The sequence below is a fragment of the Callospermophilus lateralis genome, chromosome 6, assembly GCF_048772815.1.
Source record: "Callospermophilus lateralis isolate mCalLat2 chromosome 6, mCalLat2.hap1, whole genome shotgun sequence".
Classification (NCBI taxonomy): domain Eukaryota; kingdom Metazoa; phylum Chordata; class Mammalia; order Rodentia; family Sciuridae; genus Callospermophilus; species Callospermophilus lateralis.
This window is the reverse complement of record NC_135310.1, coordinates 113,168,424-113,189,837: the sequence shown is the minus strand read 5'-3', so window position 1 is coordinate 113,189,837 and position 21,414 is coordinate 113,168,424. Positions and strand designations below refer to the sequence as shown.

The 21,414-nt window shown below is 49.2% G+C and overlaps 1 protein-coding gene across 1 annotated transcript; it reads right to left on the bottom strand.

Annotated features, from left to right (window-relative positions):
* Positions 1 to 1,457: 1,457 nt before the first annotated feature.
* LOC143402603 (gastricsin-like) lies at positions 1,458 to 8,407 on the bottom strand. Its single transcript, XM_076860167.1, has 9 exons — positions 8,343 to 8,407; positions 7,122 to 7,272; positions 6,667 to 6,784; positions 5,452 to 5,570; positions 4,910 to 5,109; positions 3,747 to 3,869; positions 3,084 to 3,231; positions 2,240 to 2,338; positions 1,458 to 1,610 (listed from the first exon to the last, which is right to left on the bottom strand). Exons 1-9 carry the CDS (start codon positions 8,405 to 8,407, stop codon positions 1,458 to 1,460), a joined length of 1,176 nt encoding a protein of 391 aa, XP_076716282.1.
* Between the last annotated feature and the right edge of the window lie 13,007 nt (positions 8,408 to 21,414).

The window sequence follows — 21,414 nt, the reverse complement described above, 5'->3', positions numbered from 1 at the left end:
TCATAGAATGTTATATATTTACCAAGACTTGGATGTAGCCTTAAATCTTGTCCAGTTTGCAAAAGATTGCAGGAAGACATGAAAAAGAAAATGCATTGAGGTCTTTTGGGATGAAATGCTCTGTAGATATCTGTTAGGTCCATTTGTATTAACAATATGTTTAGGCCTGAAGAGTTTTTACTGGTAAAAATCACATTCGTAAAGAAGAATAAGAAACGAGAGGAGGTGAAAAAGGAGTGGGAGAGAAGAAGGCTAGGGAGCACTGCTTGTGGGTGGCCCTCTCCCCTTGGTAAGCCTGGCAAATGAATACAGGTCAGAGGTCAAGCCACCACAAGCACTCTGTGTCTGTGGCTCTGTCCCCACATCTGAACCAGTTGGTATCTCTCAGTATCCTCCATAGCCACTGTCCCTCACCACCAGTGATGGTACTATACACAAGTCAGAGAGCTGGGTATGAAACTTGCCCACCCTCTTCTCCCACCCCTCACATCAGGTAGTGTAAGTAGTAGCCACACAAACACAGGGCAAAGAGAAGGAGGGTAGGGTTGGAACTATTGAAGTGTGGGACCTCCTGACCTATGATGTCTGGACTGAATTGAAACTGCTGTGAACCATTGGTTCAACTCCCTGTTTTGTCTCCAAAGACAGAAGTTGCATTCTTTGGGTCTGTGAGATCTGAGAGCTGGCTTGGTTAGACAAAGTGGGCTTGATGTCCATGTAATTCAAGGAGCTATGATCTGTCCATAGCTCAGGGTCAGCCCTCCTTCAAATGAAAGTCCTGGGACCTAGGAGTCCAGGTAAATGCAATCTTCCTGACTCAGCCCAGAGGCTCCAGAAGCCCTCCTAGAACTAGCCCTCCTAGTTTCTAGCACAGCCTCCGCCCTCTAGGACTCCATGAAGGTTGCAAGGGCACACAGGTGTCTAGAATCTTCAGAAAATTCTGGCCAAAGTTGATTAAGAGCTGAAGGACAGACATCTAGACCTGGGAATTGGGCCCCCAGTCACACTCTTGAGAGGACATACTTGTGGGTCCTGGGGTTGGCGGTACCCCAGGGTGTGGACAAGTGGACCGACAGAGCATCTCAGGTCGTTAGAGATGGGACCCTTTGCCACGGTCAGCCTCTCTAGAGGGAAGCTGTGCAGACACTCCAGGCTCTGAGGGGTCAGGGCCTCTCCCAAGCCTCAGTTCAGGCTCTCTTTCTCTTTTTATCTCAGTGACCCACCAGGGAACCTCATGGCCTCACAGGTCCTTCAGAGGGAGACTTGTCCTGATTCCGACTCTCCTCATTCCCCGAGGCCAAGACCACACCACAAGAAAGCTCCAAAAACAACAGGTTGGTAACATGGGAAACTATTTATTATTAGAGAAGGTCCACAGAGGAGGGCAGAATGCAGACAGGACGCAGGCAACATGGGGCCGAGAGGAGGACGGGAGCCCAGGTGTCCAGGAGGAAAGTCTAGGCGAGAGTGGCAAAGCCCACCCTGTTGTTGGCCAGGTCAAAGATGGAATAGTAGGACCTGAGGAAGACGTCCCCAAGAATCCAAAAGGACTGGCCATCCTCCAAGGACATGTCGATGGATTGCAGTCCCACAGAGCAGTAGCCATCCTCCTGCTCCACAGAGAAAGGCATTTGGTCACACATGGCCTGGGCACTACTCAGCCCTCAGCCCTGGGTCACTGGCACACTTTTAGAGATGAGCAGAGAAAGAACTGCCCCTGAGGACTCAAAGACCAGCTGATTCACCAGAGTAGGGGCTGTTGGGAGAGGTTCTCAGATCGGTGAGTTCAGGCTGCCTTGGCCTGTCCCCATGGGGGGAACTCTTCTTCCCCCAAGACCCTTCCTGCACATGATTTGTAGCAGGTCTTCAGGGTCATTAAGGCTTGGAGGAAGATGAACTTGATTGAAACTTTGCCTTCACCCTCATCATCTGTGCAGGGGGATCAGCTATTGAACCTCTATGAAACTCCAGGTTTCCATTTGTAAAAGAGAAAGAGAATCTTCCCAATCAAATGTTGTGACAATCATGTGGGAAGCCTGGGCACCGGGCTGCACAGTGACTAGCCCTAGACAGAGCCCCTGTCCACTGATTAAGAGACTGATTGATCATGGGTGACACTCTTCTGGTGGGGATAATCCCAGGTGGCCTAGGTTGGGAAATGGCACAGGGCCAGGTGGAGCTTTTCTGGCTGCACCTGTTCCTCTACCCCAGTGGCTCAGCCCCAGGGACCAGGACTTACATTGAGGATGTAGGCAGAGGGCGGCAGAGGGAACTGCACCCCGTTGATGACGAAGGTGAAGGTGGGCAGGTTCTGGATGTCATTACAGTTCACGAAAAACTGCAGAGAAACAGGTTCTGCCAGGTCCCCTCATTCCCCACCCAAGAGCACCTGCTAAGCCTCCCAGATGCCCAAGACCTCTTTTTGGAGCAGAGGGCACAGTTCAGGGGAAAATGCTATGTAGGAACTGCGTGGGTGTCAGGTGCTCTGCTAGAGTGGGTGACATCTGGAGAGACCTGAGAATGTCCCACACCAAAGAAGCTCCTCCTGCCTGAATGGCCCCTCTAAGAAGTTGAATCACTGCTCTTTTGCTGCAGGTGTCCTTTGAAACCACACAGCCATGTGCAAAAAGTGGACCAGGGCACCCTCCCCTAGTGGGGAGGGCTAATTAGGTGACTCATGTCATTTGCCAGGACACATGGGAGCGAGGGGGCATATCTGTGTGGAAGAGAGGGAGATATGGACTGAAGGTTGTCCCTTGTAGCTCACTTTGTTGCCCCAACATTCTAGTTACATTGTTCTAACTCAAAAACCCAACCATCGATCAATCTGATTTCCTGAGTGGACGGTAGCAAAGAAGTAATTCGTGCCTGACAGTGATTTCCCATGTCCCTCGGCACCCACATATGGCTCCACCTTAACCACCCTCCAGCCTCAGCCTGTCCCAGGGCTTGGTGTGGGTACCCCACATTCAGTACATTGGGCAGCAGAAGCATCGAGTCCATGCTAGTCTGGTGTCCCATGTGGAACTAGAAATGGCTCTGAGTGGACTCTCCTGGCCAGGGGACATCCAGGCCACACCCACCTGTCCATACTCATCCTCCTGGGCCCCAATGGTCTGCAGAAGGGAGCTCAGGTGCTTCTTGGGCACAACAAGCAGAGAGGTTCCTGTGTCCACCATGGCCTGGCAGCCCTGGGAGCACCAGCCAGAAGCCTCTTCCCCAACATAGAACCTGGGTGGCAAGAGAGGGCAGCCTCAGCCCGACCAGGACAGGGCAGCCAGGGGGGACCTTCCCAGCACTGGGGAGCAAGCAAACCTGAGGCCAGTGCAACTACTCGCTGCCTCACATTCCCACTAGGTCTATGCAGGGTCACCTATATGGCCCAGGGGTCTATTTCTAATAACTTCAAGGAAGTTTTGAGAAGCACTGAAAACAAGGGACATCATGTTTTTTAAAAAGACATGGAACAAGTTAGTTGTCCCACATACCTCAGTTTTGAATCTGTGGGGTCCTGTGTGATTGGACAGGAGCTTCTCCAGTACTTGGGATTCCACATGTGCCCCCCACCCCTTTCTCCAGACTCAGCCTTGATGCCCCTGCAGAGGCCAGCTGAGGCTCTAGGGGGACAGACCACCAGAGTCCTCGGTGACCACACCTCAGTGGAGCCTGGATGAGTGCATGCTATGGGTGCCCAGAGGCCAGCTCCAAGGAAGGGGCGTCCCCAGGGACCCCCAACCCAGACTCACTCCTGGATGCTGATCTGCCAGTAGAGCTCCCGGGTGACAGGGGCCCAGGAGATCTGCCCTGTGTACAGGCTCTCATCCACACCTCCAAAGATGACCGCTCCTCCGTCCTCAGATCCCTCTTGGCTGCAGGACACACAGGCAAAATAAGTGAGGGAGTGGCAAAGGAGTGGGCACCGATGCTAAGCAGTCACCTTCACAGGGAAAGAGCTCCTTCTCTGATTTCCAAAGGGTTTTTCTGAACACAGGGCCATGGGTCCCCTCAGACTTCTGAATGGCCGGTTTCTGGTGGGGTAGAGATAGAGGTGGAGTCTATGGTGCCCTATGTAAAGGACAGCCCCAACTCTGTAGACCCCCCCCACACTGTGCTGTCTTCTGCTTTTCATTTCATGCCTTTGCTGCGCCCTGTCACCAGGAGCCTCACAGATACCCAACTTTTTCTTTTCCTCTGCAAGTGGACATGGGCAGGGCTTTGGTGGAGGGGAGGAAAAGACAGGCCATGTTTCTTCCAGAAGATTCCCCTTAGTGGTAGCAGAGTGGGTCGTTCCTAGAGGTTCATGTGGTGTGCAAACAGCCAAAAGGAGTCCCTAGTGTTAGTGACAGGGTCAATGTGTTGAAAGCAGGATAAGGAGACCAAGCCACATCAAGAAGATGGAACTGACTCTAGACGGTAGAGAGGAAGAAAGCTGGACAGCAAGAGAGAAAAGCCAGGCCCAGGCCCCTCCTGACCTGGCCTGCTGTGGGGGCTGGGAGGACAGTGGGTGAGGAATAGTCGAGGGCCTAGACCAGGAGACTCCAAGACCTAGAAGGACCCATGCAGGAGGTGAGGCAGCGGGTCACTGGACAGAGAGGCCTCAGGGAGAAGCACAGGTGAGGCAGTGGGCTCTCAGGGCCCATAGCAGCAGGCGGGCCCAAGACATGGGGAATTAGAGCAGCGACACCCGGAAGAAGTTCAGACAGAAGAAGGAGAGACCATCCTGCCTAGGAAGGCAAAGGGTCGTGAGAGTGGACTGGGGCAGGGGCAGGGGAGCAGGAGAGTCAGAGCCCAGGAGCTGAGGCTCTGAACAAGTGTGGCCCAGCCACCCCCTGCTGGGAGGTCTCCTCACCCCAAGGGATCAGAACTTGGTACAGGGCAGGACTTAGGGACCCGCAGGGCAGTCTCTCACTTGCTGAGGTAGACGCTGAACATGGGGCTGGACAGGGCGTCCACCCGCAGCATGCCCTGCAGGGCTGTGGTGGCACCTCCTGCGGACAGGGCAGGGTAGGCCAGGCCCATGATGCCATCGAATTGCACATAGACAAAATTGGTACCCGGCTCCTGCTCACTCAGGCCGAACTCCTGGTTGGGGACCTGGATGCTCTCGACCTGTGGGGGGAAGACACATTGGAGGGGAGGTGACATTTCTGAGTGCATCTGTGTCCTCCTGCCCCAAGTCACCAGAGACCCTCCATGGTCTTCCCTCCTCCTCTGGCCCATCTGCCCACTTCTCCACAGGCATCCCAACTGTCACTTCTCTTCCAAGGGCCTTCTTCACTGTAGCCTCCCATCCCCACATCTCTGCTCCCCAGTTCTAAGCTCCTGAAAAAAGGCACCATGCCTAACTGGGCATCCAGGTGCCTCATCCCTGGACAGGAAAGAACAAGGACATCTAGGTCCCCACCCTCTCACACCCCCATCCTGGGTGGGGGTGGCAGCTGGAGCACTCACAGTCAGGGTGTCATAGCCGAAGAAGCCAGTGAGGCTGCCGGTACCATACTGCAGGGAGAAGGTCTGCCCGTTGGTGGAGAAGGTGGAGGACTTGCTGGGGTTGAAGCGAGGGTGTGTGGCTGCAGGAGGGAGCCATGGAGGCCAGGGGTGAGCAGAGGGCTGCCTGGCTCTCAGGCTCATGGGCTGCACCCCTGCCTGGCCCTCAGCCTAAGCTCCCAGCCTGAGGCTTCAGCACCCCCACCTGGTCACCAAGGAGGGACTGACAGCCTTGGCCCCTGGATCCTCTTAGTTGGAAGGCATTGGCCTGAAAGCCCATGTTTCATAGGTAATTGGATGCCTGGATGATGACCTCCCTGTAAGCAGCCGCCCTAGACTCTACCTCTATCTCTACCCCACCAGAAACTGGCAGAAACCTAGTGGGAAATGCTCATCCAGTGAGGAGTGGGAGGGAGACCTAGGAGGAATCCACTCACCCCAACCTCAATTCACCCAGAAGTTGGGCATCCTGGGATGTGTAGGTGGCATGGGATGTGCCCATGGTGGACAGAGATGTCCACACTCCAGCCCCAAGATTTTTTTTTTTTTTTAAACAGAGAGTGAGAGAGGGGAGAGAGAGAGAGAAAGAATTTCAACATCCATTTTTTAGTTATCGGCGGACGCAACATCCCTGCTTGTACGCGGTGCTGAGAATCGAACCCGGGCCGCACGCATGCCAGGCGAGCGTGCCACCACCTGAGCCACATCCCCAGCCCCAAGTCCCAAGATTTTGGAAGGAATCAGGGCAGACTTAAAACTGAAGATCCTCTGTCTCACCAAATGACTCCAGGACAGGGACCACATCTAGCAGAGTTGTGGCCAGTCCCTGGAGACGCTCAGGGAGAAGCTAGTGGAGAGGAGAGTGGAGGGCAAGGCACGGAGTGGACAGCGTCCTGAGGGGAGGAGCAGCACTGCCCGGTGAGCAGGAGAGGGTGGAGTGGAATGAACTGGAGGGGGTGAGGTGGACGGCAGAGATGGGGGGGTCCATCCTGACACGAGGCAAGGCAAGGGGCCACCCTGGAGCAGGGCCAGCCTCCTCCCTCTGGCTTGTTGATGCCCTGAGACCCTCAACAAGTCCCTGGTCCTCCTCAGGAGTGAGCACCCTTCCCTGCCTGCATCCCTGGACATGCCAGTGCCCAGCCCTGCCCAAGGGCCCTCCCTGCCCAGCCCAGCACTCACTGCAGGCCAGGCTCTGGCAGTAGACCGAGGGCACCCACAGGTTGGAGGAGCCAGTGTCAAACACGACCAGGAAGTTCTGGGGTGGAGTCCCGATGCTGATCTCACCAAAGTAGGCAGCCTGGGGAGCCATGGGGACGGCTGTGAGCATTAGGGGGACCCAGGGGCCAGGCTTCTCCATGGGCAGAGCAGGAAGGACAGCCCTGTCCTAAGTACCACCCAAAGCCAGGGTCCCAGACACACAGGCCTCAGTCCCAGCCTGCCCAGGGCAGCCACGTGGTCTCTGTGGGTCAGCTGCCAGGTCATTGGGGCCCTCCCCATGCTTTGCCCAATGGGCCACTCACAGCAGGGTGGCCCAGGCTGGCAGGACTGGGAGAAGGGAGGAGCCTCAGGGTGGGAGCCCAGGGAGTTCCCAGCTTTGGCAGCAGGGACAGGGACACCTAGAGACTAGGACTCACATCCATGTAGGTCATGGGCTCATAGAGCACGCTGAAGTCGCTGAAGCGGTACTTCTGAGCGGGGTCGTACTTGTGGGTCCTCAGGAAGTCCCCCAGCAAGCCCTTTTCCCTCATGGTCTGACGCATAGTCTTCATTTTCCTCAGGGGGACCCTAGGGGAGGCTGGGTGTCAGGGCAGGGCCCCCCTCCTGCCTCTACCTTCTCATTTCTTCTCTCCCTGATGATCTCCCTCGCCTCCTTCCCTCTTCCTCTTCTTTCTTTCCTTCTCCACTTCTTTCAACCTCACTCAGCACTTGCTCCATCATTTGGGAAACAGTGAACTTCCCTCATGCCTTCCCTCAGCCCCTCTCAGGGGTCCTGCTCCTGCCCTGGCCTCTGTTCTCAGAGACCCTGAAAATACTTCCCATGAAGGGGAGAGGGACTTGGGACGCTGGGACTTTACACCTTCCAGAGGATGTCTGCTGATATTTGTTCTTTTGTTGTTTAAGGGTCAGGTCTGGGATGTGACTCAGTGGGAGAACATTTGCTGAGCATGTGCCTGACCTGGGTGCAGTCACCAGAAACATGAAAATGTAGAAATAAAATAAAATAGTTCTCAGAGATAGCAAAACTCACACCAAAGGGCGTCCCTTCCTGTGGTGCACTCTGGTACCTGGTACTGCCTATGAGATACACCATGGAGTAGGGGAGCAGCAATAATCCCCTAATATGTTTAAATGCAGCTGATTGAATGCGTGGCTATAAAACTGCACACAGGAAAGGCTCTCTGCACTCTTCCCAGGTGGCACAGCAGGCAGGGTGGCAGGCGGGGAGCCCTGTGTTCCTGAACCGGATCACCTGCTCCATCCTGAGTTTTCAACCCCTCATGTTATAGTGATTTACAGGAATTGGTGTTTTTGCTAAAATGACTTTGGCTTCTTCCAATCAATTTGGGGTCTCAGGAAATTTTTGGAGGGATTATGTGTCTCCTCTAGAAAGGAGTGTTATTTTCTGTAGGAAGAAACCACACCCTTCTTGTAAAGGCCGGCGTGGGCATAGTCACCCTACTCTCTGCTTCAGGACCATCTTCTCCCCTCAGTCTGGGGGGCTCCAGCAAGGGAAGCCTTCCCTGGCCCAACAGGGAATCCCGCTCAGACCCAGCTGCTGCCCCCTGACTAGCTGCTCCATACAGGGCTGCAGGCTTCCTGAGGTTCCCTGCACCCACAGCCAGGTCCACACTTACCTGACAAGTGTAGTCGATGCCTCCAAGACCAGGAGGCAGACCAAGGCCACTACCATCCACTTCATGATGCCGATTCCCAGCTGGTCACAGAGCAAACGCCACTCTGAGATCCACAGTCGCACTGGAGTGAAGACTTCAGCACTCCCTCTTTATACCCCCTGGATGTGGCCGAGTCCCTCCCTCCGTGCCCTGGGCAAGCATGACCCTAACCAGGGTGTCCCCTGTACACCAGGTAGCCATTGTTACTGTGTTTTGCTCCTGGACCATGGCCACAGCTGACTTTTCAACTTGTTGACTTTTGAATCCAACAGCAGAGGCCAGGAGGTACCGGCGATAAGACAGAACAAAGTCGCCATAAGTTGGAGGGGCAGAGCTGCTCCTCCTCCAGGAACCAGTGGTTTGTGTGGGCATTTTGGGGTGAGGTCTAAGAGGCAGAGACAGAGAGAGGGGCATAGGAATGTAGGCAGATTTCTTGGCCAGCAAGTCTTGACATTGGGGATCACAGCATCTTTGTCATGGGCACTCTCCTGTGTGCTGTAGGCAGGTTCACACCATCCTGGTGGCTGCCCACCGGGTGCCAGGAGCAGTCCCTGAGCTGTAACAATCAGAAATGTGTCTAGGGGTTGCCTAATGTCCCCAGTAGGGGTGACATCATTGAGAACTGTGTGCTTAAGTGATGCCCCTGGTGGTCTGGCTCAAGTACTTGCTCCCAGCACCCCAAGTCCTTGGGATGGAATTGGGATATTTGTTGGGGTCCCGGATGAGTAGGTAGCATGGTGATGAGGACATGTTGCTAACAAGGTAGTTCTGATGCTTGGGATGGGGCTGGAGACCAGTGGCAGAAGTCATTGACTGGGGGTGTCTTCAGAGGCTTTTCAAATCGATCAGGGGACTTGGAGAAACCCTCACCTCATGCCCAGGTCACACTCACAGGGTACACAATCTGGGCATTGACCATGCCTCGGGCAACAGAGTGGAGAGGATCCGGGAACAGGGCACAAGCAGAGGGCCACCCTTGTCCTTGTCCCCTTCTGCACTGTCTTTCCCTACACCCCCTGCAACTCTTCCTTGAGAGGTCTCTGTGTCCCCATTGCCCTTTACCAAGTCCTGGTCTGCCCCTCTCTGGTCCAGGTCTGGTCTTTCCTGTTCCTCTCTCCATCATCTGGGGCCCCCCACATGCATCCCCCACCTCCCGTACACCTCACTGCCACCTCCCCCTCTTCCCATGTACAGTCTTCCCAAGGCTGAGCTGACCTGAAGCTGGACTGCCAATTCTCCATATTGGGGGACTGAAAAAAGTCCCCATGCCAGCACTCTCTCTCCACTTTGTACTGAGCACTCAGGGCTCCAAACAGATTGGTCACACCTTTGGGCCCCAGGCAGAAGTCCAGGGCCACACCTGCCAACCAAAGACAGCATCTGGCCAGCAGGGGATTTTCCACTCTGGCCACCACCGCCCACTTCCTATCCAGACCTGGGCATCCTCCCCAGGCCTCATTTTGGGGGAGGCAGGGAAGGAATTAGGGTCTGTCCACCCCTTCCAGAGAGGGAGGTCCCTGCCTGATGATTGTCAATGCCAACTCAAGTGCCTTCCTCCCTGCAGTCCCCAGAGCCATGTGGGACTCTGGAGAGGAAGGCAAGTCAGGGAGCATTTCCCCTGAGCTGGGCATCCCCACATCCGGAAGAGAAGGAAAAAGAGTCATAGGATCCTTGGATTCCTGCTAAGTCCATGGAATGCCCTGACCTCGGGAGGCCTACTAGAGCCAGCCTGGGGTTCCAGGGACCCTTCCTCCTGTGGTAGGAAACCAGGGGTCTGACAGTTGTCAGGCTCGCCTTCCCCAGGCCTAGTGACACCACATCCCTTCTGAGTGTCCCTGGCTTCAGCATCAGGATAGGCATCCTGCTCAGCAGCCAGGCTCTGAGGATCTGCAGTCCCTCCTACCCCCCTGTTCCTCCTGTCAGTCTCCTGGAAGACCCAGGTGGCCTACTTCCTCTCCTCCCCTGTCCTGTCCCACCACCCACCCTCCATACACAGAAGGCTCACTCTTTGACATGTCTGGCATCTGCAGTGTCTGAAGGCACCTGAGAAGTCCTCCTGGACCACCTCTGACCCCCACAGAAGCCCACGGAGGCCTGACCTGCTGGCTCCCACCTGAGTTCATCTTCTCACCAAGACACCACACAGCAGTGCCATGGTGCTGGGTCTCCAGTGTCTAGCCTTGGGCCTCCTCTCCATGGACCAGATGCTCCCAAGTGCAGAGACTGGGCCTTCCACAGCTCTGTGGCCAGTTCTGGGCTTAGGAAATCAGTAGAGTTGATGGAGCCCAGGGGATTGTTCTCGTTGAAGCTCTGCTACACCCCTCACCCTATTATCCCAGGCTCACACTTCCTCCTAATAATCCAAACTGCTCTCCTGGGAGACCTTGACCCAGATGGGATCTCAGGGCCACAGGCTGCTGGTGTCCAGGAAAGAGGCAATTCTTCTGCATGCCCACGTCTCATTTTCTTTCTGCCTCACCTTCCTCAAAGCTTGTCATAAGTTCTGTGTGCAGTGTCACATGGCTGCAATCCCAGCAGCTCAGGAGACTGAGGTAGGAGGATTGCAATTTTGAGGCCAAACTCACCAATGTAATGAAGCCTTATGCAACTAGTGACAGCCACTTTCAAAATAAATATCAAATAATAATTTTTAAAAAGCTCAGGGGATGTTGCTCATTGGTAAGTCTCCATGCATTCAATACATACACACACACACACACACACACACACACACACACACACAAAGTTATAGTCCTCTGTGGCTAACTAAATAAATCCAAGCTTGACACTCAACCATGCAGGATGCTCTCCGTTTCCTGCCAAGTGTCCAAGCTCTTCTTCCACCGTGCATACTCCTTTCTCACAAGTAGGGGTGGTATTTCCTTGCCTCCATGCTCTGTCCTCCATATGAAAGTCCCTTCCCAAATGCACTCACATGAAAACTTGCTTCACACCCAAGCCTTCCCCATGTGCCCTCCTACCCCTACATTGACCCCCCAAAAGTGGAGAATGTTGATTGTCTTCCCGTGGTGTCTACTCCATAACAGCTGATATCCACTTCTCTTGCCCCCAATCCTACAGCATGTGCCTCAAAGAGTCCTCTTTCTGCTATGACCCCTTTACCACCTCAAAGACATCTTTTAAAATAACATTGAGAGCTCAGAGTCTCTCTTAAAGAGTAATATACATAGCATGCAAACTATCACTACCCATACTTCACACAAGCCAGACATCACTAATCAATTGTTGCTCTAACCCCAGTGTTCAGACCAAGTCTTAGAGTCTTTTTTATTTTTATTTATTTTTTATCATTGTAGGTGGACAGCATGCCCTTGTTGGTTTAGTTTTGTTTGTGCGGTGCTTAGAATTGAATCCAGTGCCTCAGACATACTAGGCAAGCCCTCTGCCATTGATATACAGACCCAGCCCTAGAATCTTTTTAATATTTTTTTATTCGTTCTAATTAGTTACACAACAAGGTAAAATGAATTTTGACACATCATATATAAATGGAATATAACTTCTCCTTCATCTGTTTGTACATGACGCACACAGGTCACGTAAACCATCTACACACATACAGTAATAAAGTCCAATCCATTCTACTCTCATTTCTACCCCTGCCTGCTCCCCTCCCTTCACTCCTCTCTGTCTAGTCCAAATATCTCTATGCTCCCCCACCCCACTGTGAATTAGCATCCGCATAGCAGGGAAAATATTCGAATCTTTCCCCATCTGGTGTTCCCTGATGGTCTTTCAATCCCTCATGAAATGACAATCCCCAGATCTTTTCATGGAGGATTTTTAAAAAAAAGATTATTGATGCTAAATTTCCTTTAGATCATATATATATTAATTATATATCAAGGCAGGGCTAGGGCTGGATGTAGCTCCATTTGAGAGCACAGGCATAGCATGCTTGATGCCATGGGTTCCACCCCCAGCACCTCCCCAAAAAATAAATAAAGTTTTTAAAATAGTAACGACTCTTCAAAGTGCACCTGCCTGCTCCTTCCTTCATTATCTTGCAGACCTTATTGTGCACACCTAGATTTGAACCTCACTGAGGTCAGTGTGTAAACACAATTCGCTCTGCTGTTATCTCACAGGACTGCAGCATGTGCACCTTTCCATGCATTAAGATATGCCTCTTCCTTATCACTTAACACTTGCAGAGGTTACCTGGAACTCTCTCATGCTGGCCCTAGGCACTGGGTTGTTTCCAGTTCTCACTGCTGTCAGCAGCACCTGGGCTCACACCCGACACTCACCAAAGGAGTGAAGTGGGCTCCCCATGACAGGAGACATTCAAGCAGAGGCTGAAAGGGCACTTTTTTTTTTTTTTTAAGTACTAAGGATGGATCCAGGAGCACTTAACCACTGAGACACATCTCAGCACTTTTTATGTGGTTTTTTTTTTTTTTTTTTTTTTTTTGAGACAGGATCTCCCTAAGTTGCTCAGAGATACGCTAAGTTGCTGAAACTGACTTTGAACTCTGAACACTCCTGCCTCAGCCTCCCAAGTCGCTGGGATTACAGGTGTGTGCCATCATGCCCAGCCAAATGGGTACTTCTTAAGGAGTCCTGGTAGAGGGCTCTCTTGCAGTAGGCTTGAGTTTGGGCCTGGATTCTCAGTTTCCCTGTGCATTCTAACCCTGATACTGTCCACTCAGCTCTGGTTATTACAATTACTCTATAACCTTAAATCTTTCTCAGTTATTTATGTGCATGTTTAGTTAAGGTTTCAGCTATTTTCTCAGGCTTTTGGATTTTGCTTAAGTGTTGGTGTGTGTTTTATATTTTCACCATTACTCCAACCAAACCCACTGGGAACATACTGGACCTGATGTTTGTTTTTCTCAAGCTCAAGGGTATACACTGTTAAATGTTGACATAACTCTAGAGTCACAGAGAGTTGTGACATAGTGAGGAGTGGTCCCTCCCAATTTTCATGCAGGACCCCCTAATGTTAACTCACACAAAAAGCATCCTACCCTGGTCACTTCAGGAATTTACCCTGATATAATGCTATCAAGGACTCTACAGACCTCATCTAAATGTCACCATTTGTGCCACAAATGTCCTTTTTCTGGCCCAGGATCCGGTCTAGGTTCCCACATTGCTCTTGGTGATCATTTCATTCTCCTTCCATCTGTGCCAGCTCCTTGGTTTTCTGTCCCTTGTGACCTTGTGACTTTTTGTTGTCCTGACCAGTCCCTTTGTAGACTGCCCCTGGCTGTAGGTGATGCTGGTGTTTTCTCATGGTGAGATTCTGGGGGGTGTTTGGACAATGCTGCAGAGGAGATGAGCCCTCTGCGGGTACCCTGTCAGGGTGGCGTGATATCCAAGTGTCCTGTTCCTGCCCACTTAGACTCCGTCCCTGGTTAAGGTGGGATCTGGCAGGTTTCTCACCTCCAACTTACTGTTGTGCTTAGTAATTGATAAGAGTCTTCTGGGGAGAGGAGTGGAGACTGTGCCGACCTCCTGCTTCTCCTCATCTCCTGCTCTGGGTATAACAACTGTTCACAGTTTTGCCTAAAACACTCATTACAAAGGTGTTTGCTAGTGGTGATTTTCTATCTCCATCATTCCTCTGCACTGATGAGATTTCTACTGTAAGCAAGAACTGGACCTGAGGTTTTAGATGGGCTCCTGCCCTCCTGGAAAACATCCCATCCCAGAGGGCAGGCCGGGCAAGGTGCTTTGTATTTAATGAATCATGCAACCATCTTGACAGTCCCACAGAAAGGCTGACTCGTCTCCTTCTATAGAGGAGTCTGGTTTTTGTTTTGGTTTTAGGTACAGGGGATTGAACTCAGGGCACTCTCCCACTGGCCCACATCCCCAGCCCTATTTTGTCTGTTATTTAGAGACAGGATCTCACTGAGTTGCTTAGCTCCTCTCCATTGCTGGGGCTGGCTTTTGACCTTGCAGTCCTCCTGCCTCAGCCTTCAGAGCTGCTGGGATTACAGGCATGAACCCCACCCATCATAGAGGAATCTGATTTATGTGCACCTCAAACATCTGAAAATAAATCTCAGGGCACTGGGGTTGTGGCTCAGTGGTAGAACACTTGCCTAGCACGCGTGTGAGGCACTGGGTTCGATTCCCAGCACCACAAAAAATAAAATAAAATAAAAATAAATCTCTGTGTGTATAACTAAGAAACAGAAAGACTGGTTGTTTTCCTCTGCTCTATTGATTAACTTGCCTTGCTCGAATATCGGGCTTGGTGGAAAGGGGGTGACTGGGTGGATGAGGCCCATGAACCCAGCTCCAGCCCCAGGAAAGGGAGGTGGGGGTGGAGCCTGAGGATGGACTAGTGAACTAGTATCTGGTGTGCTCCCAGAATGTTTCCTCTGTTTCAAAGTCCTGTTTTACCTCTGTGCGTTTGTGAGGTGGTGGGGGTTCCTTGGCTTTCTCTATGGAACTGAACAGAAACAACTGAGCTTCCCGTTTCCAAAGAAAGGAATCAAATCAAAATCCTCAGAAATTTTTCTGACTTGGACGGAGCAGCACATGCCCGTATCTGAGAAGTCAGGAGGCTGAGACAGGAGATGGCAAGTTTCAGGTCAGCCTCAGCAATTTAATGAAAACCTCGGCAATTTAGTGATATCATCTCAAATGAAAAATTGAAAGTCCTGTGGATATAGCTCAGTGGTAGAGCATCCCTGGGTTAAATCCTTACTACCATCAAAAAAAATAAATAAATAAATAAAAGAAATTGTCAGATGGACTTTTCTTGCAGGCACCCAGTCCTGTCCCATCAGTCCTGGGCAGCAGGTAGGATCATGCAAGAACTTGGAGGCTCCCTCAGGAGCATTTGAAGGGTATGCACAGGACTCCTCAGAAGAAATATGTCCTAGAAGAATGAAGGGTGTTCCTGGACAGTGTCAGAGATGTCCACACAGATTGATTTCTGATGACACATGGAGCCTACTTCTCTTTGCTGACCCCTCTCAGCACATATGGAAGGACTTGAGTGTGACATGGGATGAACTTGACTTAGAAGACCCATCTCCACCACTTGAGCCTTCTCTGACCTTGACAGCTTGCCCTTTTCCACCCTGTGTGTGCCTGTGTGTCAGAAGGGATAACCGTCTGTGCCTGCAGCACTGCTGTCCAACCCAGTGAAGCCCTGCCCACGGCCATGCCTGCCGCAGTCCTGGCTCTCAGCTGAGTCTGGGTCTTCAGATTGGGCAGGGGCTGGGGTAGGGGAGGCAAAGGCCAAAGGACTTAGGTGAGACTGAGACTATTCATTCTGGTTCCTTTTTTCTTTTTTTGTGTCTCTGTGTGTGTGTGAGACCCAGGATGGAACCCTGGGGTGCTTTACTACTTTGTTACATCCCCAGCCTTTTTAATTATCTTACTTTGAGACAGGGGCGCACTAACTTTCTGAGGGGCTTGCTAAGTCCTTGTTGGGTGCATCTCTCAATCCTCCTGCCTCACCATTCCATGTTGCTCTGATTACAAGTGTGTCCCTCCACACCCGGCAATATTCCACTTCTTGATTCAGGTGAGATTGATGTGGAGTCCTCTGGCTCATGAACACTCAGTGTGCTGTACTCCTGTTATGTCATCTTTTTGCATGTGTATTATATTTCAACAAAAGTTTTGAGAAGTCACATTATATCTTTTTTAATATAAATTTTGTTGATGCTTTGTTCGTATGCACAATAGTGGAACTCATGTGACACGATTATGCGTGCACACACCACAGATTGGTCAATTTCTTCCCCAATACGTACCCTGTCCCTCCCTGATCCCCTTCTTCTATCCTACCGATCTCCCTCTAATTCCAGGTGACTCTCCCCTCACTCTCCGCCACTTTTCTCTCTAGCTTCTACACATAAGAGAAACATACCACCCTTGGCTGTCTGAATCTGGCACATTTTGCCTAACAGTGCTCTCATGTTCCTCCCATTTTCCTGGAGTGACATAATTTCATCTTCTTTCTGACTGAATAAGCTCCACTGTGCACATAGACCGCATTGCTCTCTCCACTCCTCTGCTCATGGACAACAAGGCTGGCTCCATACCTTGGCTCCTGGGAGTCCCACTGCTATAAACCTGTGTGCGCGTGATTCCCACAGTGCGCCAACTTTAATGTTTGGATGAACTACCAGGAGCAGCCAGGAGTAGCACAGCTGGGTCCATAGGGTGGCTCAATAACAGTACTTTTGCTTGTTTGGGATTTGTTGTTTGTTTTTGTGTTTGTGTTTGGGTACTGGGAATTCAACCAAAGAGAGCTTTAACACTGAGCTGCATCCCCAGACCTTTTTAGTTTTTATGTTGAGATAGGGTCTCACTAGGTTACTGAGGCTGATCTTGAACCTGTGATCCTCTTGCCTCAGCCTCCTGAGTAGCATGTGCTCAGGAATACAGGCATGTGCTACTGTCCAGGATCATTCCAAGATTTTGAGGATCCTTCATGCTGATTTCCATAGTGGTTTTATGATTTTACAATTTCACAAACAGCATATTAGAAAATGTCCCTTTTCCCTCACATCCTTGCCATTCTTCACTATTATTTGTATTCTTGTTGTTTGTCATTCTGACTGAAGAAAAAAAAATCTCAGTGTAGATTGTGTTTTTCTTCTTTCTTTTTTCCTTTTTGGTATTGGGGATTTAACCCAGGGATGCCTAACCACTGAACCACATCCCCAGCACTTTTTGTTTTTTATTAAAAGACAGGGTATCACTAAGTTGTTGAGGTCCTTTCTGAGTTTCTGAGGCTGGGCTCAACTTGCAATCCTTCTGTCTCAGCCTCCTGAGGCACTGGAAATACAGTCCTGTGCCAACAGACCCCATCTCAGTATAGTTTTGATTTGCATTCTTTTTTTTGGAGCGGGGAGCGAACCAGGGATTGAACTCAGGGTGACTCAACCACTGCGCCACATCCCCAGCCCTATTTTGATTTTATTTAGAGACAGGGTCTCACTGAGTTGTTTACTACATCACTTTTGCTGATGCTGGATTTGAACTTGCCTCAGCCTCCCAAGCTGCTGGCATTAAAGACCTGTGCCACCTTGCCCAGCTTACATTTCTTGATTAATAAAGATGTTGAACATTTTTCATGATTTATGGACCATCTGTCTTTTTCTGTTGAGAAATGTCTATTTGGTTGTTTGCCCCATTTGTTGATTGGGTTATTTGCTTTCTTGGTTTTAGGCATTTTGAGTTCTTTATATATTCTGCATATTAATCCTCTGTCAGAAGAGAAGCTGGAAAATATTGTCTCCCGTTCTGTAGGCTCTCTCTTCACACTCTTCACACTGTTTCTTTTGCTGCACAGAATCTGTTTGATTTGATGCCATCCACTTATTAATAATTGGTATGATTTCCTGAGCTTTAGGAGTCCTAATAAAAAAGTCCTTGTCCATACCTATTTATCAGTATTGACCCTGTGATTTCTTACAGGGTACAAAGTCTCTGGTCTGCTTCCTACATCTCTGATCCATTTTGAGTTGCCTCCTGTGCAGGTTGAGAGAGAGACACCTGGCTTCACTCTCCTGCACATGATATCCAGTTTGCCCAGGTTCAGTTGTTTAAAAGTTTGTTTTTTCTCCACTATAGGTTTTTGGTGCCTTTGTCAAGGATCAGATGACAAAATCTGAGTGGGTTTGTCTCTGGGTCTTCTATTCCACCCCCTTAGGCTATGTGTCTGTTTTTATGCCAGTGTCATGCTCTTTCTGTTGATGTGGCTCTGTAGGATAATTTGAAACCAGATATTGTGAGGCTTCCAGCATATGTCTTTTGGGTTACCATTGCTAAGCAGGCTATTCTAGGTCTTTTATTCTTCCACATGAATTTTAGGGCTGTGTTTTGTTGTTGTTCTTGTTGTTTGTGTGTGTGTGTGTGTGTGTGTGTGTGTGTGTGAAAAAGGTCGTTGGTATTTGGAGATTGCACTGGCTCTGTCAATTGCATCTGGTAATATGGCACTTTCACATGATTTAATTCTGCCTGTCCATGAACATGGGATGTCTTTCCATTTTCTAGTGCCTTCTTCAATTTCTTTTTTCATTGTTTATAATATTTGTTGCAGCGGGTCTTTCATCTCCTTGGTTACATTTATTAAAGGATTATTTATTTATTTGATCGCTTATTTTTTTTTTAGGCTACTGTGAATGGAATTCTTTCCCTATTTTTTTGTTTTTTTCCCCTATTTTCGTTTTGTTTTAGCAGATTCATTATTGATGAATTGAAAAGTTACTGATATTTCTGTGTTGATGTTGCATCCTGATACTTGACTAAACTTAATTATTAATTCTAAAAGTCTTTTGGTGGAGTTTTAGGATCTTCTAAGTATAGGATCATATGATCTGCAAACAATGATAATCTGAATTTTCACTTTCCTATTTGTATCCCTTTTATTTCTTCCATGAGCCCAGTTGCTTTGACTAAAATTTCAAGTGCTACATTGAACAGAAATGAGGAGAGTGAATATCCTTGTCTTACTTCTGATTTTAGAGAATATGCTTTCAGTTTTTCCGCACTCACTATGATGGTGGCTTTGGACTTGTTGTATAGAATAATCTTTGTGACGCTGAAGGAAGATCCTTATATACTTAGTTTTATTAGTGATTTTATCATGACTGGGGGATGAATTTTCTCCAAAACATTTTCTCTGTGTCTTTTGAGATTAGTATGTGACTTTTGTCCTTAGTTCTGTTTATTTCATGAATTATACTTATTGATTTGCATATTTGGAACCATCCTTGCATTGCAGGAAGGAAACCTACTTGATCATGATGTATAATCTCTTTATTGTGTTGTTGAATGTGATCTGCTCACATTTTATTTAGGAATTTTGTATCTACATTCATCAGGGATATGGGTCTGTAGAGTTCTTTCTTTGATGGGTCCTTATCTAGTTCAGGCATCAGGGTGGTTCTGGCTTCATAGAATAAATTTGGAACTGCTCCTCCTCCCCATTTCTATTTCATAGAATAACTTGGGAAGCACTGGCTTTAATTCTTCTTACAGGCCTGGTAGAATTCATAGGAGAATCCACGTTTCTTGGGCTTTTCTTTTGTGGAAGACTTTTAATTACTGTTTCAATATCATTGCTTCTCCTGGGTCTGTTTGTTTTCTCTGTTCGCGTGGTTCAATTTGGGTAGGCCATGGGTGTTTAGAAACTCAACTTCTTCCCGATTTTTCAATTTATTGGACTATAAGTTTTCCCAAAGAGTCCATAATGATTGTCAGGATTTCTGTGTTGTCTTCTTTTTTGGTTCTAATTTAATAATCTGTGTCTTCTTTGTCTTTCCTTTGATTGGTTTAGCTTGGGTTTGTTAATCTTGTTTATCAGGATTAACAAAGTTCAAGGATTCAATTCCCTGTTCATTGATCCTTTGTATTTTTCAAAATTGAGGCTCTATTGCATGAATTTCAGCTCTGATCTTAATTATTTACCTCCTTCTCCAGGTTTGGGATTCATCATGAGGTTGTATATTGGGAATATTTCTAAGTTTCTCATGTAGGCCCTCATGGCTCTACCTTTCCCCTCCCAACGGCCTTCATGGAGTCCAGGAGATTCTGATATGTGGCATATCTGTATCTTAATTGTAAGAATTTTAAAATTTCTCCCCTGGTTTTTTATGGCCCACTGATCTATCAAAAGTATATTATTCCATCCAGATGTGTTTGTATCATTTCTGTCATTTTATTCTTTCTCCTGAGTTCTAATTTCATTTCATTATGACCTATTACCATACGAGGAATTTCATAGAATGCTACATATTTACAAAACCTTGCTTATAGCCTTAAATATCCTCCATTTTGCAAAAGATTGCAGGGACACATGAAAAGAAAATGCATTGAGGTCTTTTTGGATGAAATGCTCTGTGGATATCTGTGAGGTCCATTTTATCAATAATATATATTGGGTCTGAAGAGTTTTTACTGGTAAAAATCACATTTCTAAGGAGGATTAATCAGGGAGAGGAGAGGAACAAAAAATGGGGAGAGAAGAAGGATACAGAACTCTGCCTCCAAAGAGGGTGGCCCTCTCCCCTTCATAAGCCTGGCAACTGAACACAGGTCAGTTTTCAAGCCACAAGAAACATACAGTGTCTGTGGTTCTGTCCACACACCTGACCCAGCTGATACCTCTCAACGTCCTCCCTGGCCACTATCACGCACCTCCAGGTGTGGTACTACACAGAAGTCAGAGGGATGGGTGAGAAACTTACCCACGCCCTTCTCCCACCCCTCACATCACGGGAGTATCTCTCTCTCTCTCTCTCTCTCTCTCTCTCTCTCTCTCACACACACACACACACACACACATACACACACACACACACACACACACACTGCAAAAAGCAGGAGGATGGGGCTTGAATACTTTAAGTTTGGGACCTCCTGATGTATAGGGACTGGACTGAATGTGAAAATGATGTGAACCATTGGTTCAACTCCCTGTTTTTTCTCCAAAGACAGAAGTTGCATTATTTGGGTCTCTGAGATCTGAGATCTTGCTTGATGAGAGAAAGTGGGCTTGATGTCCATGTAATTCAAGGAACTATGCCCACGTTCATAGCTCAAGGTCAGCCCTCCTTCAAATTGTAGTCCTGGGACCTAGGAGTCCCCAAGCTCCAGAAGTCCTCCTAGAAATAGTATCTAGCACAGCCTCCTCCCTCATAGACCCCATGAAAGTTGCAAGGGCACATAGGTGTCTAGAATCTTCAGATAACTCTGGCCAAGGTTGATTAAGGTCTGAGAGGACAGTCATCTAGATCTAAGAATTGTGCCCCCCAGTCACATTGCCTGTAGACATGCATCTGTGTCCTGGGGTCATGAGTAGCTTGCGGGTGGTAAAGTGGACCAGAAGAGCATCTCATGTTGTTAGAGTAGGAATTCTTACCGGTCACCTATGCTCCATTACCACTGCCACCCCCTCTAGAGGGAAACTATGAAGACATTCCAAGCTCAGAGGAAGACAGAGCCCATCTCCAAGCCTCAGCTCAGGACCCATTTCACTTAGAATCTCAGTGACCCACCAGGGAACCTCATGGCCCCTCTATATCTA

Excerpts from the sequence above, each read along its gene's own strand:
- LOC143402603 (XM_076860167.1), bottom strand. The coding sequence starts at position 8,407 with ATGAAGTGGATGGTAGTGGCCTTGGTCTGCCTCCTGGTCTTGGAGGCA. Across the intron at positions 3,870-4,909 it reads TTCAGCGTCTACCTCAGCAA|CCAAGAGGGATCTGAGGACG; the intron begins GTGAGAGACTGC and ends TGTGTCCTGCAG. Across the intron at positions 1,611-2,239 it reads CCTCTGCCTACATCCTCAAT|GAGGATGGCTACTGCTCTGT; the intron begins GTAAGTCCTGGT and ends TCTGTGGAGCAG.